Source organism: Micropterus dolomieu, linkage group LG17, assembly GCF_021292245.1.
Source record: "Micropterus dolomieu isolate WLL.071019.BEF.003 ecotype Adirondacks linkage group LG17, ASM2129224v1, whole genome shotgun sequence".
In the NCBI taxonomy this organism is placed as follows: Eukaryota; Metazoa; Chordata; class Actinopteri; order Centrarchiformes; family Centrarchidae; genus Micropterus; species Micropterus dolomieu.
The window spans coordinates 29831318-29848295 of NC_060166.1; the positions used below are offsets into that span (position 1 = coordinate 29831318).

Here is a 16978-nt window from a genome sequence, read left to right on the forward strand (position 1 = left end):
ATCCTTGAATCATTACGATGGATGGATGGATGGATAGATGGATAGATGGATGGATGGATAGATAAATGGATGGATAGATGATGGTGTTATTGCTACAGTTTGTTGAGGGAAGTGATGCATGCTTTTTTAAAGATCAAAGATCTGTATCTGCAGCCCGAGTAGAGTAGAATAAAGACTTCAGAGTTCAGAGGGGGCTGTGTGCTACGGTTTTTACATGTGATGGCAGTATCAGTGAGGGCCTTGAGGTATGGAGTAGAGAGACGAATGGTTTTAGAGGAATTGTGTGTGATTTTGAGTTTGTTCCTGTTGGGGACAGTGAGCATGGTGAATTTGCATATGGAGCAGGAGAAGTAGAGGAGGATGGGTTCTACGATGCTCCTTTCTAGAGAAACAGAAGGTGGGGTGTGACTGAGAGTGCTCCGAGTTTCCGGATGCCTCAGTTGGCCACGTTTATGGATGTCAGCAGTGTGATGTTCAAAGCTGAGTTTATTGTCAAGGGTGATTCTGAAGTACTTTAATCTCTCCACCATCTCACCTGGCTCACTGTTGATGAAGATGTGGCAGAGGGGGGTACTGGGTTTCAGTGAGTAGTTCCTCAGTCTTGGTGGCATTCTGGAGTAGGTTATTCTCTGTGCACCACTGAGTGAATTGGAAGATGGAGTGCTGTTAGGCCATGCCTGAGTTATTGTCTTTGAGAAGTGCAAGTTTGGCTTTTTATAAAAAAAAGCAGCTTAGTGCATTTTTTATTGTGCTAGGCAATCACCTTCCATTAGCCTAACTCTCAATAACTTAACTTAATTTGCTAATAGTGATGGGTATGTTATCGTGTTATCACGTTAATGCATTAATTAATTAATGCCGACAATTATTTTATGGCATGTTAATGCAGTTTTTATTATTATTTTGAAAGTCCGTTGCTCACTGGGTCTGAATACACATAAGCCTACAGTCAAACCATGGGTTACAGGAGGGGTGGGAAGTTGATCAGCCTGCAAATCACCCACCCAAACAGTTGGAGCAGTGGAGGGAGGATTAGGCAGACTACTTTGGATGCAGCATGTGGGAGAAGTAGATAAACAAAAGCAAGACAAGCGATCAAATGCTGATTAGTAGACCTATAGGGGAAGATGACGGTCTTAGGAACATCCTAAGTAATCATGGCAACACCTTCTGTGCGCTACACAGCTGTAGCCTATTTAACTTAAAATAAAAAGTTAAAATTATACACAACTTTACCTGATAAGCCTTCATCTAGTTTTGCGGGGATGCTCTGCCATGTGAATTCCCTCCTGTTGATGTCCTGTTTAGTAAACAGTAATAGATTCTGGAAACTCACAAACAGCGAGGATCAGTCTCTCTTCCAATGATTTGTGCTCCGCGTCGCATACAAAAAGTTCAAAACAATTCAACTTGGGCAGCGGACATGTGCGTGAGGCGACCACTTCACCTCACTCTAACAGGGACACTTGCTACTGAACATAGACTGTTTATGCTGGATGGTAACATGTTTTAACAAGCTAGATAAAAGGTAATGCCCTGGCAGTGGCAAATAGCTTTGGTTTTATATTTGGTTTGATTACATTAATGTTTAAGTTGAGATTTACAAGAAATATTTTAATCATTATATATCATTTAATATATATATTTATTTATTTGCAGTCATATGACAGTCATTGTAGAAGGTATACAGAAAGAGGCTCAGAACACAGTCTTGAGGGGCTCCGGTGTTGGTGATGATTGATGATGTAGTGGTGCCCACCCTGACGGCTTGGAGTCTTCTACTGATTTAATTTTGATCAGATTTCTGATGATGTGTCTCACCCCAGCTGCTCAAATTCAATTTCAATCTGATTTCAAACCTTAACATCACTCGCAATGGGAAACAAACCTTGATGTCGCATGCAGAATAAAGTTATCTCTGTCAGCTTACCACATGACAGCAGCAGGAATCAGCAGTGACAGAGGAATTTCAAACTGCTACTAGATATTGTTGATCTTTTGAAGAGCTAGGCAATACATCAGTTTTTGTCTAGCCTGCTGCTTGTTATTTTCCTTCCGTATTGGTAAAAACCAGTAAAACCACAAAAGGTCACCAGTAAAATGCAAACGTGTGTGCAAAATGCAATCCTTGCCCTGACTTCAGTATGGCAGATCATAGACCACAGTCTGCTTATAATGCATCGATGATGTCTAATTTTTTTTGTGCCACTTGTGACTGAAACCAGCCTTTACATAAAGATAAAATCGATTTTAGGAACATTAAAATCCCTGAGAGATGGCTTAACATGTGGTTACCTGATTATATCATACAGCAAATGACTTTGTTAACTGTAAGTGTAAACATGTTCATACTGTGCAGGGATAGTTTTAAAAGCCATGTTGAATTTAGACCTAATTCAGCCCTTGGTTTTATTAAGGAATTAAACCGTCTTTCATATTGGTACAGTATTATATTGATTTACTAACTGCATGGTACTAGATGGCATTATACCGAAAGGTGTATCAAATGTCCAGAAACACCACTGAGTATAATAGTACATCATCACTATCTGAAGCCTAAGAATGGCCATACATGCAACTGTGACAGTCAACAAAAGACACATTAAAACCATCACAAGGTTTATTGCAGAGTAGTAGATTGCAATAGATAACAAGTCATTAGATAAGGTTGGTAATAGGGCTTCAACTAACAATTATTTTAATTATCAATAATGTTTTTCTCAATTAATAATAGTTTGGTGAAATGTCAGAAAATATTATAATTTGTAAATATTCCCGCAACCCAGGGAGATCTGTTAAAATTGTTAAATCAACCAACAGTCCAAACCAAACCAAAATGTTACATTTGCTATGATATATAGCTAGGACAAAAACATCTAATCCTCCATGTTTGCTTGAAATATAAAGCAATTTCTAGTATTATAGCACTTCTGGTAGTTAGGTAGGTAAAAAGACTAATTGTAGCACTAATTGTTGTTTTGTTTAGTGGACCTGTTCTGAGCTAAAGATTAGTTAAGTGGTTGTCTGTTCAGTCATTTCCACTAAACAGAGCAGCCTAAATATTCCAGATTTTTTAATGGTATTTGTCAAAATAATCTCACTCCATTTGACAAGATACTGGGGTCAGGACAGGAGATGATGTGTGCTTCCATGCACAGTTTGCATACTGCCAAGCTGACAGGCTGGCAGCTGGTTATGCCATGACAGAAACAAAATTCAAGTGGAAGTTGTCTGACTCCTCAAACCTGCTCATTTACATAACTCGACGTTCCCTAACCCGGGGGATCGAGAGTTGGTGTGACTTACTTGTGAGTTTGATGTCTTACTCTAGAAAAAGCCATGGCTCTGCTCCTCTCAACCAGTAAATGATAGTATTTTTTAGAAGCCAATGTTGGATAAGTCTTTCTCATATATTATCCAGGAGAAAGTGTCTCCTTCTCTTTAATTTTGCCTTCCACTGCATGCCAGAATTTTTACTTTCGGGAGACAACAATCGAGTGTTCATACTTTGGCAGCAATCCACAGTCCATCATCAAGACAGGGGGATTTTGTATAATTTGGTAAGCAGCCAGATGCTGAATCTACTTTGAGTTTAGTAACTATGCATACTGTCAATGAAACATGAGCATTATTAATGTCACTTGCAACCTGAAATGATGCAGTAGATTGTTTTTTTTACAGTGGTTTAAGTGTGGTATCTAGAAAATGGTGAAAATGGGACTGGCACTTGTTTAAGCAAGTCAGGCACATAGGGACATGTTGTAAAGTCACTGGCCACTGTGTTAATCAGATAAGCATGCACTGAAATGTTATATGACTGAGGTAAAATGAAAAATATGCAGTTCCTCAAATACCTACATACTGATATTGAATCAGTTATTGGACAACAGTCAAAGTCAGGACATACATAATGTCTTTTTTTTGTTGAACTCTTTCTGTTCCTTTTTCAACACTTCAAGATGTATGTTAAAGACTGCTGCAAACATGGCTGGAGTTCATCAACAGTCAACAGGCATCAGTATGTCAGGAATCTGTCACCTTCATTATTCTTTATTTTTTCAGCTTCCTCATTGATTCCGTTGACTTGCCTATGCATTGAAAGACAAGTTTCATAACTTATCTATGTCTGTAAAATAAAGTAATACAGTATAAGTTCAGAATTCCAAGCAATCTAATCAATTTAAGCAGTATAAGGTGTGGGGGGGGAATCATCATACTAATAAAGCTTTGTACTGAGATTTGTAAAATAAATGCATTAATAAAAAAATAAAGGAAAGAAAAGAGAAAAAAGTGCTAGATAATTTTATAAACTGCATCAGAAACAAGCTTTGATCCAATTAAAAGTGTCTGGGTTATCATGTTGCCACCTATAGTCCCAAAGAAATTTTTAGTCTGGTGAAAACACACAAGACTTACAGTATATATATTTTAACTCCACAATCTGAGTTTAAAAGTTTTAGATCTGTCTGAGCTAGTGAAGGGAAGGCTGATGTAAGACCTTGAAATGGAAAAATAGCATAGGAACTTTATCAAGTAAATACTCAAACTATTCATGGTCATGTGTATTGTACTTTCCTCCACTGTGTCGGGCAAAAAAAGACCTGATGGTGGAAGACACTTCTGAGGCCAAAAGGGAACCGTAGCATTATGTTCATGTAAATTTAGCAGTGGTAGGTCTCTTTTTTTTTTTGTGCCAATACTGTATGAGATGGATGTGGAAGCTACTTCGTCTTTCCAGACCCCTGAACTAAACTCCTCCAACTTGAAGAAAGATTACCAGGCTTGTCTTATTACCAGGGGAATCTGCCTCTAAAAGTGTGTTTTTTGAATTTTATTCTTGTCCGCAGTTCAAGGTGTCCTTTCTTATTCTTATTCTATATTCAGATACTAGTAAAAAACACCTTGGGTGCCTTATAAATAAATCAGTAGGACCTCAGTATTCTTTGTGACGCTTACCACTAGGGATTTCCATGTCTGAGCTCTCAGTCCTGATGGTGAGCAGATATTTGGATTCTAATGGTTATACTTCTTTGGGTTCCTTGTATTTGTTCTGTACTACCACATCATTGTTTTTGTTTTCAGGAGTTGGCAGAACATTTTGTTCCGTCTGGCACTCATGTCAAACATACCAGAGTAAAAGTTTGATCTTCCTGGCCCATCATGCCAAACATAACTTATTATTTGTTTGAGATGTCAGAATATAGACAAGGCTTTCTTTCTGCTCACAAAGCTCTAGAGGACACATCCTCGTGTTCAAAATATTTTCTTTAGTGCTGTACAATACAAATCTTGAAAAGGTGGCAATGTCTCCCCTTAAATGAAAAGTCCCTTGTTTGATCACTGCAGTGGCCACCTACATCCATGTGTGCTTGTAAATTAAAGCTGTCTAATAATTGCGCTTAAGTCAAAAAGCACAAAAGTCAAAAAGTTACCTAAATCTAGTGCAAAATAAAAAATGCCAGCATCAGTTTTATACATTTCAATTTAACACTGAACTAACAAATGAAATCCTTGAATACTTTGTACCTTGTAGGCTCATAGGCTTACTTCATTTTAATTTTTGCCAGACACCTGGCAGCGCTTCGTCTCACACAACTAAGGATGTTGATGTTGATGGATGTTGGAGTTTAAACCCTGAGTAGCTATAACTTGAAGATGGGCATCAATTTGAAAGCCTTAGTAAGACCTGTCCTTTTCAGTTCATACACAGATATTTGCTTCCAAAAAGGCACATAACTGACTGACTTTGGACTGTTCTTGGAAGGATGGAGAGAAGTCTCTCAGAAATTGTCCAGTCAGATCTGATTTTCCTGAATGTGGTTTTAAGTCCACTGTTACACTGCAAGTCAATACGTTCCATATGCAACAGACAACAAATATGACATTTTCATATTTCAAGCACTTGCTGCACAGTGTCTGTTGGTGTAGGCTATAATGCAGTGTAGCACAACTGCTGGACCTGCTTTTTCCTCTTCTAACTTTCTTTGTACCAGCGCCATCAGTCCGTTAGTTGTAATGCCAACGAGCCTGCTCCATGGTAAACCAGCAGTCAAAATAAGTTTGCTGATAGCGCTTAGTGATATTGTTGAACAAGCTAATTTTTTCTGCACATAAATTTCTGCAACTTTCAACACAAAGTCCTTCAGAAACTGGTGATTCTTTAACTCACAACATAACTTGCTTCAACTGCAGTTTCAGCGTCCTTCATGGTTTAATGAAAAAGACTTTGCTGAGATATAAATCTCTAGGTGGCTCGTGTTGTCCTCTCATCTCCCTGTGTTTAGTCCGTAATGCTTGATATTATATTCCTTTAAAACAGCAACTTTTTCGTTGCATATCAGGCAGGTAGCTTTTCTGTTAAACTCCAAAAAAATACTGCTTTGTACATCTTTCTTGAAACAGTCTGTTTATCATCCACCTTCCGTTTCGATTTGGACAGCGACATCTTTCTACTTCAGCCCAGAGCAGGCATTTGCGGCCACCTTTCCTTTGACCTTTGGCATGACAAACGAAATGCATTTAAAAATTGTGCTTTTATTTTAATTATTTCAAATTGGTAGCTTGAATTGACATGAATGAGCTATAAAATATAATTAAATAAAAAAATAATTTGGACAGCTGGATTTTTCACGGGCCAGACTGAGGGGGGAGTTGGGCCGGGAGTTTGAGACCCCTGCCTTACAGTAATGTCTTTTTTAAAGTAAAATGTTTACTGTTTTGTAGTTAACTAATTGTGACTGTTGGTTTGCCTGCTGCCTTCAAAATCCTTTATTATTAGCGTAATTTGTTACTATAGTTTTTTCTTTAGGTGGCAGTGGTGTTGTCCTGTGTTATGCATTTTTGTGAATGCAGGCGTGTGTGCGTGTAAATACCTGCTTATGCCTAGTGCGTTTTTCTTCCTGTAACTTCATTTATCTTAAACCAGAAAACATCACATGATCAATATGTGATTAAGTTGTACAGGCCAGTCTATTAATAGCATGTCTTTATTTGCAGGCCACTGTGGGAAAACATTTGCAATCCTTCAAAGATTTCTAAGCAGCTCTGTCCCAAACACCAAGTGGCTCCTTGTTGTGGATGATGACACACTTATCAGGTATATATATACATGCTTGGGATTAGGTTTTTCAACGTGGCGTTCTCCCCCTTTTTCAGCCACGCCTCAACGTATCGTTCTTGAAATGTCTTTGATTTTTCTCAAACTTAGACTGACATTTATTCATAAATTTTTCTACTAGATTCTACCATGAAAAGGTTTACACAGTGAAAGAAAGAAGTGCTTGGAATGAAGTCATTTTGGTAAAATGAGTTCCAGAGATATTATCATCTTGTAGAGCATCTAAAAAGCTCAGTACAGAAATTCAGCCAGCCTCACTTTATATCTGTCAGGTTGCCCCTTCATTTGGAAGCCTCTGGATGTGTAATAATGCCTCAGGGAGAGCAGTTATTTCAGCTTCTAAATAGACAGTTTCATATGTGTGTATGATGATGATGATGATGAGTTTGATCTTTGCTGTCTGCAGTCTCCCCAGACTGCAAGTCTTGCTGAGTTGTTACAACCCTTCCGAACCAGTGTGTCTAGGAGAGAGGTACGGCTACGGCCTGAGCCAAGGCGGCTACAGCTACATCACGGGAGGTGGAGGGTGAGTTTCACAGCTCAAATACTTGGGGAATAATGATGAAAAATACAGCGCAGCAGAGGGACTATAAAATCTGTAATGTACAGGTAAACCATTTCCATTCAGTTTAAGAGTATGCTGCTTCCTTAAGTTCAGTTTAGTTTTGTAGGCTGCATTACAAGATACTCAATAAGAATACGGAATAAATCACCACAAAATACAGTAAATGGGCGGTCATCAGTTGATAAGACAGGACAGGGAGGCTATGTTTAATACTCACAGTACATAATACAAACTGTTGGTTGCTGCAAAAAAAGCAAATAATGTAATTCAATTAGATCCATATTTTAAAGCTGTGTTATTACATGCGAGCAAAAGTGGGCAATAAGCACAGTGTCAGCTGTCAGTGGTGGAGGAAAGCTGTACTATAGATAAATCTTGAGCTCTGAGTGAGCTGTGTGAGAAACTCTATTTAGGGACTCTTCATTTGCTGTGACACTTTGTAGCACTCCAACTGCCAGTTTTATGAAAAGTGATAACTCCCAACAACCACATTGAGTGTCAATGTGCGATTTTTTTTTTTTGGCAGCCTAAGATTTGTTTTTTTCATGTGTAATTGCCTCTCTTTTCGAAGACGTGTCATATCATTGTACAGAGCCGATTCACAGAAAACCACATCTCCCCCTGAGCTTGATTTGATGTTTCACTCCCTACTCTGTCAGCGTCTCACCGAATGAATGAAAAAAAGCACAATAAATCTTAAGATGAAATCATACACATTATTTTCTGGCCATTTACAACATTTGCTTATTCTTAAATTTAGCGGCCTTGTTATGTATTTATTTTGTATGTTTTTGATGTCCGTCTCTGTGTTGCTGCAGTATGGTGTTCAGCAGGGAGGCTGTGGTCAGACTTCTCGACAGCGGCTGCAAATGCTACAGCAATGATGCGCCGGATGACATGGTCCTAGGAATGTGCCTAAATGCTCTCGGACTTCCTGTCACACACAGTCCACTCTTCCACCAGGTTGCATTCACACTCTTATAATACTTTCTTTGGGTCTCTGTGTGTATTTGAAGAACGTACTTTATTGTCACAAACACATACATGTTGCGAAATTCACCCTCTGCATTTAACCCATACCTTGAAGGGAGCAGTGGGCAGCCACTATACGGCACCCGGGGACCAACTCCATATTGAAATGCCATGCCATGCCATGCAAATGACCATATATGGAAATCCGGCTCGGAATGACATCATACTGAGCCGTTAGTAGAAAAAACAGTTGAAAACAGAGCGTTCAGAACAGAGGGATATCTGAGGTTTTGGCTGACAGGGATTTCTTTTCAGAGAAACTCAGTGGTTGGGTCTGTCACCTCACAGCAAGAAGTTTCTGGGTCCATATCCCGGCTATTGTGTGGAGATTGCATGTTTTCCCCACATGACCAAGGCACTGGCTTTCGAATTGGAGTTGGCAATGCATAGTGGCTGCCCACTGCTCCTAATACTTAGGATGGGTTAAATGCAGAGAACGAATTTCACTAGACATTGGACTATTGAATGATTTGTGTATGTGACAGTAAACCTGATTTGATTTGATTCACACATGGGGTGATAAAGAAGGGTATAAATTGCTACTGTTCATGTTCACTGTGCAATAACATTATTCTATTATATCAATTAAATATGTGTTTTATTACCTTGAATGATGGAAGAATCTGTAATTATAACTTGGATTTTGATGTAAACGGCATACTATAGTAACTCTGACATGAATGTGGCATTACATATAGGTTGAAGGTGGGCGGAGCTATGCTGTGAATTATCTGAGGTTACTAATCTCCAAATACAAATATCAGTAGGCCTTTTTCACAGCAGACATTTTGACTTATCATTGTAGGAACATCACAGGTGTTAACATTAACAATCACAGCACATGGGCAATACCAGGACCCTGACACTAAAGCAGCTAAATGGAGTGTAGCCATCATGAATTTTATTATTTACGACTTTGCTTTTCCTACTCTGACATTTCAAAATGCTTTCTGTAAAAAAAAAAGTTGTAATTAACAAGTACAATCAAGTCCTGAATAAAGTGATAAGTGAACACCATGAGTGTTATCAAAATATTGATTTACCCCAAATTATAGGTCGCTCTGTCAGTGTGTCAGCCAATTTTTTAAAAATCAAGTTGTTACAACTTAATAATTCAGTTTCTGATATTTAGTTTAAATCCTTTCTAAAAAGTTTCAGTTGCTCAGTTTTCAGTACTTTCACTTTAACGCCTTCACGCTGTAGCACTTGCACGCAGTCTCTTGTGACTGCTTCCAAATATAAATTACTGTACTTAATCTTACCTTCCAGGCACGCCCAGAGGACTATGCCAGGGACTTCTTAGCTCACCAGGTGCCCATCTCTTTCCATAAACACTGGAACATCAACCCGGTTGCTGTTTTCAATAAATGGCTTAAGGATGACCTGGTGACAAAAGCTTCGGATGGACTGAATAAGAGCGCTAAGATAGAGTTATAGTAATTTTAAGCACAGCACTAGCCTGTATGAATATGTATATATGTACAGCGTGTGTGTGTTATGGAGTCATGGAACTGAAATAGTGTCCTTCGCAGATGTAAATGTTTTTGTATTGTTGATGTCGAACTGTAATTAAGAGGGACCATGGGCACGTGTGTCCATGACTTAATATTTGAGTGTTTTCATGACTGAGTTGCATGTTGAGGTTACTGTTTTTTTGGAAATATTAATGTTACATGTGTATATTTATATCCTATGTATATTCTTAACCTTACAGAGGATAATCTTCCTCTTTGGGAGATACTGTATCTTTCAAAAAGTCAAGATCACTAATACTGTACAATTTGCTCTATTTTGTCATAAAGGTGTAAATATTTGAGAATGTTTTGCTTTTCTATTTCACTGGAGGCCTATTATTGGGATTTAGTTTAAACCAGTAATGTATAAATTATGAAGTTGTTTAAGGTTAATTGAGGATAAAACTACAATATGAACACAGACTGTTGCTAAATGGCAGCATTAAAGCTCTCTAAAGCATGCTGAAGGTTTGTAATTACTTCCAGAATGTACCCAACATGTAGTCTAAAAAGGGTCCTACTGCTGCTCAGGCAGATAAACGTCTTGCGTTTACTTTAAACTCACCTTCATTACGTTTGTGGCCGAAACCATCTGTTTCTCAAGGCCGGCTTTGACCTCAGTCACGGGAACAAAGAATTAGCATATTTTCATTAACATTCTTTCTTGTAAAATATTAGCTGTAGTATGGGATAGAAAATGGCTTTATCAACATCAATACCAATTTTTCATTTTCACTTCTTTCATCTCAAATAATTAATTGTCAATTGTTAATAATTTGCTGACCATTTTAAAGGTCTTTCAGGGACCTTGAGCCTTGGTAGATGTATTAAACCTTTCTCCTGGCTGTTTGCCATCTTAAAAAATTAATTTGCAGCTGTAATGCTTCATTAAAAAAAATGGATGTAACTGCCACCTCATAATGGTCACAAAAGCTTTAGAAAACCTGAGGATAATAAAAGGGCTCGATATTAATTACACTGAAGTAATGAAAATTTGAAATGTTAATGTGGGAAAAGTCATTACTGTCAGTGTGTGAAATGTACACTGTAATACAGAAAATGTTCCTCTACTCGCATATTCTGTCAGTATTGTGGTGCTAAATTTTCACTGTCCTTATAGCACACTAGGCCAGCTCGAGTTCATGAAAAGTCTATTAGCCTCAGGCATTTGAAGCAGTGCAATAAGTCAAGAAGACATCTCCTAACACATCTATGAATGGTAACCTATTTGCAGGAAACCAGTTAAATTCCTAGTGGGACTCACCCCACATGGAGTGATGAGTGGTGGTGAGGCAGTGATTTGCACTGAGGGGAAATCCTCTGCGTAATTCAAAGTAGGTCCACACAACATGCTTGCTCTGCCAATATTTCTAGGATGTCAGCAACAATGTCCTAGTTTTGGTGTTGAATTTTATTCTTTAATCCTTGTCCAAAACAGTGAAGGGAGGGAAGATGAGCGTATCACTGTAATTTAAAGTAAAAAAAAAAAAGAAATTTTAGAATGTGTCACATTTTATTTATTAGGTGAACTACTTGATTATATTATCTGTAAATATTATTTCCTACATATAGGTATAAACGCTGTTTCAGAGCCTCTCCACACTTCCAGATGTAAAACTCTGAAGTGGAAATACTTTATTTATATTTTATTTATTTGGCCTAAAGATATGGAATCTTCAAAAAGCATAATGTGTAACTGTCAAACTGTAAACTCCCCTGCAGAGAAATTCAAATTTTCACAGAAAAAAAACTTCAGTGTCCTCAGTGATAAGAGCACTGCAGTCTACAGAGTGATGTCCAAACCTGGCTTTAAACATCAGCTATGCAGCTATGAATATTGCTTTGATGATCATTTAAGTCACTGAAGGGACTTTGCATCATGTGCTTCAAAAAACATCACAGATGCCTACATTAACTAATTCCAGTCATTTCTGCCACAGTATTGCTCTGTGGACTGTTTTGGTTTTCGTAAATATGGGTTTTTTTGCCTTTTGTCCTCTTTGGTATCATCATAATTCACACATTTTATCCAGGGTTTGTGATTTGATTATATTGTTCATAACTATGCCAATAGCCTGTGTTGAGCTTTTTGTGTCAATTTTAAACTCACTCAAATTACAAAAAACATAGGTGTCATGCAGAAAGTTTCAGTTTTGCATGTCCATGTGTTTATTTCCCTGCCTCTCTCCCAATACAATGGATGTGAATTTAATTTTGTGTTCTTGAAACACTGCAAAATTACACCAAAAAATCAACATCAAAATCTCTCTCCAGGGTCCGGGTTTTCATTTGAACTACTTTCCAAAGGCCAGCGAACCAGCCCTTAAGAATCATGTTGGGAGCAGAAGCAGGTGTCACCTATTGACCTAACCCTAACCTTTATTAGTCCGTTTGAAGCAGTTAATTAGATTAATGAGCTATTGAAAACATTCAGGTTGTCATCATATTTCTTTCTTTCAATGTCTGCCTTTAACTTTTTTTCTTAGGTTTACGTTATCATTCATAAAACTTTCTTTGAATAAAAGCATGTGTGAGTTGTGGAGAGTCCTGGCTGGAGAGCAGTTGGAGGGTTTAGAAATTTAATTTAGGGCTGTTTGAACATGAGTGCGTTTTCCTCTGAGGATTCACTGTGATCAGCAGGGTCTCCAAAATGGAGCCGATGAGAAGAGATGCCACATCTCAAATCTCTGTCAGAGTCGACTCAGCTGAGGCTTTTATCATCACTCAGTTTTCTCACTTGATGCCAGTCCGTTTTCCATCCCCTCAGGAGAACAACAGTGACTGCAAAGATCTCTTTAGCAAAACAATTCCAACAGTTACAGTAAGTGATCTCATTAGGTAAAAATAAAGGTAAAAATAAACTTATCATATTTATGTTGTGGCAATTTATATGCTAGCGGCATTGCTCTGTAGGGATGGCAACTGTTGGTCTGTTGGTCAGTCCACCACTTTTATTCCTGTCTGAAATATTTTAACAACTAATGTTATTGGATAAATTGCCATACAATCTTGTAGAAATGGCTTTGGTGATTCCTGACACTTGCAAAACCAATGATATTTCCACCAGTTCTACTAATTTTAATTTTAACCCATTTTTCCCCTCTAATTTTCAATAGTCTGAATAATTTGCCAAACTGAATCATTTAGTAAACACAAAACAAGCAGGAAAGGGTCAGGTTGAGGGTGCAAACTGATTTATTCATAACTCGTTGCATTTGAATGTTTTCTCCTTAATGTGAGACCACTGACAGTTACACTCCCACCTCCGTGTCACACGTAGGGCCAGAAATTTGCCAGGCAGTGATTGATGAGCCCAATGTTTAACATTGCTTGTATATTAACAGTTTAATATAGATGCAGATACCGAAGCCATAGAGCTGTCTAAAATCTTGTTTTACCCAGGGGAAATTTCACTGACACTATCCAATAAAATTAAGTTCTACTGATTTTAAACCTTATGCATTCAAAAGGTGTTGCTCAGCAGGAGTCATCTCTTTGCTTGTCTATTTGGAATAAGAAAACCATGACAATGAATTGGCACGGCGGACAAATTAATTATTTTCTTGTATATGTATAATTCATCAGTGTCCCGTAAGGGTAATATGATTGTGCCTGCACAATTAAGCCCCTCACAATAAACTTGGTGTCAAATTAGAATAGTGATCTTGAGAGGGGTGGGGGGGTGGATAATACAGAAAGTGTTAAACTCGGGTCAATGTGCTGGTAAGTGTGCGGGTTGCAAAATAGCCAGGCCAAGGACAAGAGCTGAAAGTCAAAATGCTACCAGTTTTTAACCAACACTTAAACAAGATTGGTTTTATAGCTAGTTCAATAGTAAAATAAATAGTATGCTGTCATAGTGTCAGGCTACTGAAATCGATTAAAATATTTCTGAATACTTATCCTCCGCCAGCTGCTTATTCTAAGTGAAGATTAGATTAGATCAAATAAACTTTATTGCAGAAATTTGTCTTGGACATGGAAGTCACAGCAGCAAGGACACGAAAGTCAAAACATTATAAAAAACAATTCAGGATAAACAGCAGTGCAGAATAAAAAACACAACAATGCAATTAATGACACACTATGAAAGAAAACCTGTCCAAATACTGTGCATAACCACTCGCTATGAATAAATAATAGGAACTAAGGAGAGGAAGGGCAGAATAGGAATGTGAGGCAGTGTGTGTTTGTACAGTGGAGACCCAGACTATCATTCTGAGCTAATCAGTTTTATTGGCAGGGGAACAACAGACTCCTTGTATCTGTTCAGGCTGCAGCATGGGACATTGTATCATCTGCCTGATGGGGAGAGACAGTATTAGCTGTCCAAGATGTGAGTGGAGTCTACTGATGTATATTCTCACGGTAAATGTGTTTTTGTGTGTGTGTGTGTGTGAGAGAGACCAACTTTTTATTGATTTAACAGTACAACAATGCAGTATACAGCATGTACAGGTAAAAAAAAACTATGAAGGTATTTTTTTTCCTGAGTGGCACTTTCAGATGTTTGCATCATGATCTTAAGTTGTTGTATGTCCTGAATGTAGTTGTTGGTTTTTACACAGCTTTTACAGTGTCCCCATGGCTTAATACTACAGCTCAGAGAGTCCTGAGAGCGCAGCACTGTAACTGCAACACTGCAACAAGCACATTTAGAAAACACCTTTACCAATTTAACAACACATGTGCAGCATTTAGCTACAATGCTGCAAATACAACCAAACGGCAACCAAATACAGTTTGCACTAAACAAAAAAGTGATCTACATGGCCAGGACACGCTTGTAAATTTTTTTGGTCAGACAACAAGTGTGTCCCAGAGGTGTCCTAGCATGCTCATCACTTTGTAGAGTCCCCTGCCATATGTACTACTACAGCCTTTTTTGTATTTGGTTGTGTACAGTATTTGCATCGTGGTTGTATAGTACACAAAGAGTACAGACTGATCTTTTCTAAGGCTGTAGAAAATTATAGTTTATTGGTGGTCTTTATTTAGGAGTGTGTAAGGAATATTCCCATAGTAATGCCCTTCCATAGTTCCAAGTTGGGACACTTGCACGAGAAAGATTTTCAAAAAGAATGGTCAGAGCTGCAGAGGATAAGAAATCCTGACTTTTGGTCCCTTGAATTTGTCAAAAATATAGCATCCCACATTTCCCATAATGCAACTCAATAGGATATTTCAGTTCATGTCTTCCCTGAGGTTTTATACATCATTCCTCCAGTTTATAATGCAAGCTTTCTGTCAAATACTTGTAGTCTCAAGCCCACCTAAAAAAACACGATGACGTCATCAATTATTTTTCCAAACTTCAGAAAACGTCCTCCAGAGCCACAGAAAATATTACTATCCTGCTTTTACGTAATGATTGGTGCTCGACTGACATTTTTCTGAGAAGACATGGTCATCACACTTATGAGCCTTCAATGAGACATATACTGTATGACATAACCTGAGGCTATAATTATAAGGATGCTGGAAGTGTTGTTTTTAAAGGCATTAGTGTTAAAAACAATAAAGATGGGGAGGAGGCTGACAGCAAAGTCAGCTTTGTTGATAGTCATGGGCCCGGGGAAAATTAACTTTAACAAGCTTATTTTTATTTTTTTGCCATTAAGTGAGAAAGGAGTGGGAGCACTTGATTATGTGAGCTTTCACCTCCAGTTCGTGAAACTGTATGAGCTGCACGTCTGGAGGTGTGACATGGCTGCAGAATTAGGGGAGAGTTTTGTATTACTGTCATAGAGGAACATGTGCACTGTCTGATTTTGCTGCAGCAGTATAATCCTTCAAGTAAAAACTATGTCTGTCTTCTTATACTGCAGCCTCAGATCTGTAACATGTGTTACAGTAATAAGTACAGTACTTAAATGAATATATGTTGTAGGCACAGTGGGGCTCTGTAAGTAAAATGGTACTTTATTAATGCCTGTGGGTAATTTTGTCCTCTGAATTTGACCCAACCTAACTTTTCAGAGCAGTGGGCAGCACCTGGGGAGCAACTCTACTTCTGAGGCCACTGTCCTTGACCAAGGCACATTATATTGAGGTAGGGTATGCTAGAATGACAGTCTTCAACCCTGGTCTGCTTTCAAATGGGGCAAGCAAGGATACCACCATTCTGATTATGTTGAGCATAGTTATTCAATAACCAGAAAAAGCAAAGCAGCTCAGCGTGCAGGTGCCTTGATGCTGTTACTGTGCAATGAAACAACATGGTCTGATGAAACTAGTCAGAATTCCTCCCACACATGTTAACCCTCATTTATCTTTGAGACACAGAAAGCAGAGAAAAATGGCCACCTGTTCACTTTCATCTCCCCATGAAATGTAATTATTTTGAGAGGTGTGGGTAAGTCGGAGCAGCACAAGCTCCATAAGTCGCTGCTATGGTCTCTGATATACAAAGAAAAGTCTGGAAATACTGCACCAGTTAATTTTACATTTCTGGATTCAAAAATGAGAGAAAGCTATTTGAAGTATTGAAGTATTTCATTACCTAGAATCTAACATGGTGTAAAGTGAACCAAACCTTATGGAGGCAAAAATAGTTTGTTTTTTTAAGAGTCAGCTGAGAGCCCAGCTTTCACAATACAGTAAACTCATTGAGTGCTTTTTAATTGATGCTTTGTGATTTCTCATAAGGTTAGATTCAGCACTTCCTGTGTACTTTGTACTACTTCACCTAATGCCAGTATTTGAATTTGCCAAGGAGGCCAAGCTACACAGCTCCATTTATAAATCCAA

The 16978-nt window shown here is 38.2% G+C and overlaps 1 protein-coding gene across 1 annotated transcript in view; it reads left to right on the plus strand.

The window, feature by feature from the left end:
• b3glcta (beta 3-glucosyltransferase a) overlaps nt 1-10530 on the plus strand; it is a 61961-nt gene extending 51431 nt beyond the window's left edge. The window contains exons 12-15 of the mRNA XM_046073458.1: nt 6997-7096; nt 7524-7643; nt 8501-8645; nt 9984-10530. Coding sequence (XP_045929414.1) covers nt 6997-7096; nt 7524-7643; nt 8501-8645; nt 9984-10151 — 533 coding nt within the window. The 3' untranslated portion in view covers nt 10152-10530. The remainder of the gene's footprint in view (nt 1-6996; nt 7097-7523; nt 7644-8500; nt 8646-9983) is intronic.
• The last annotated feature ends 6448 nt before the right edge of the window (nt 10531-16978 follow it).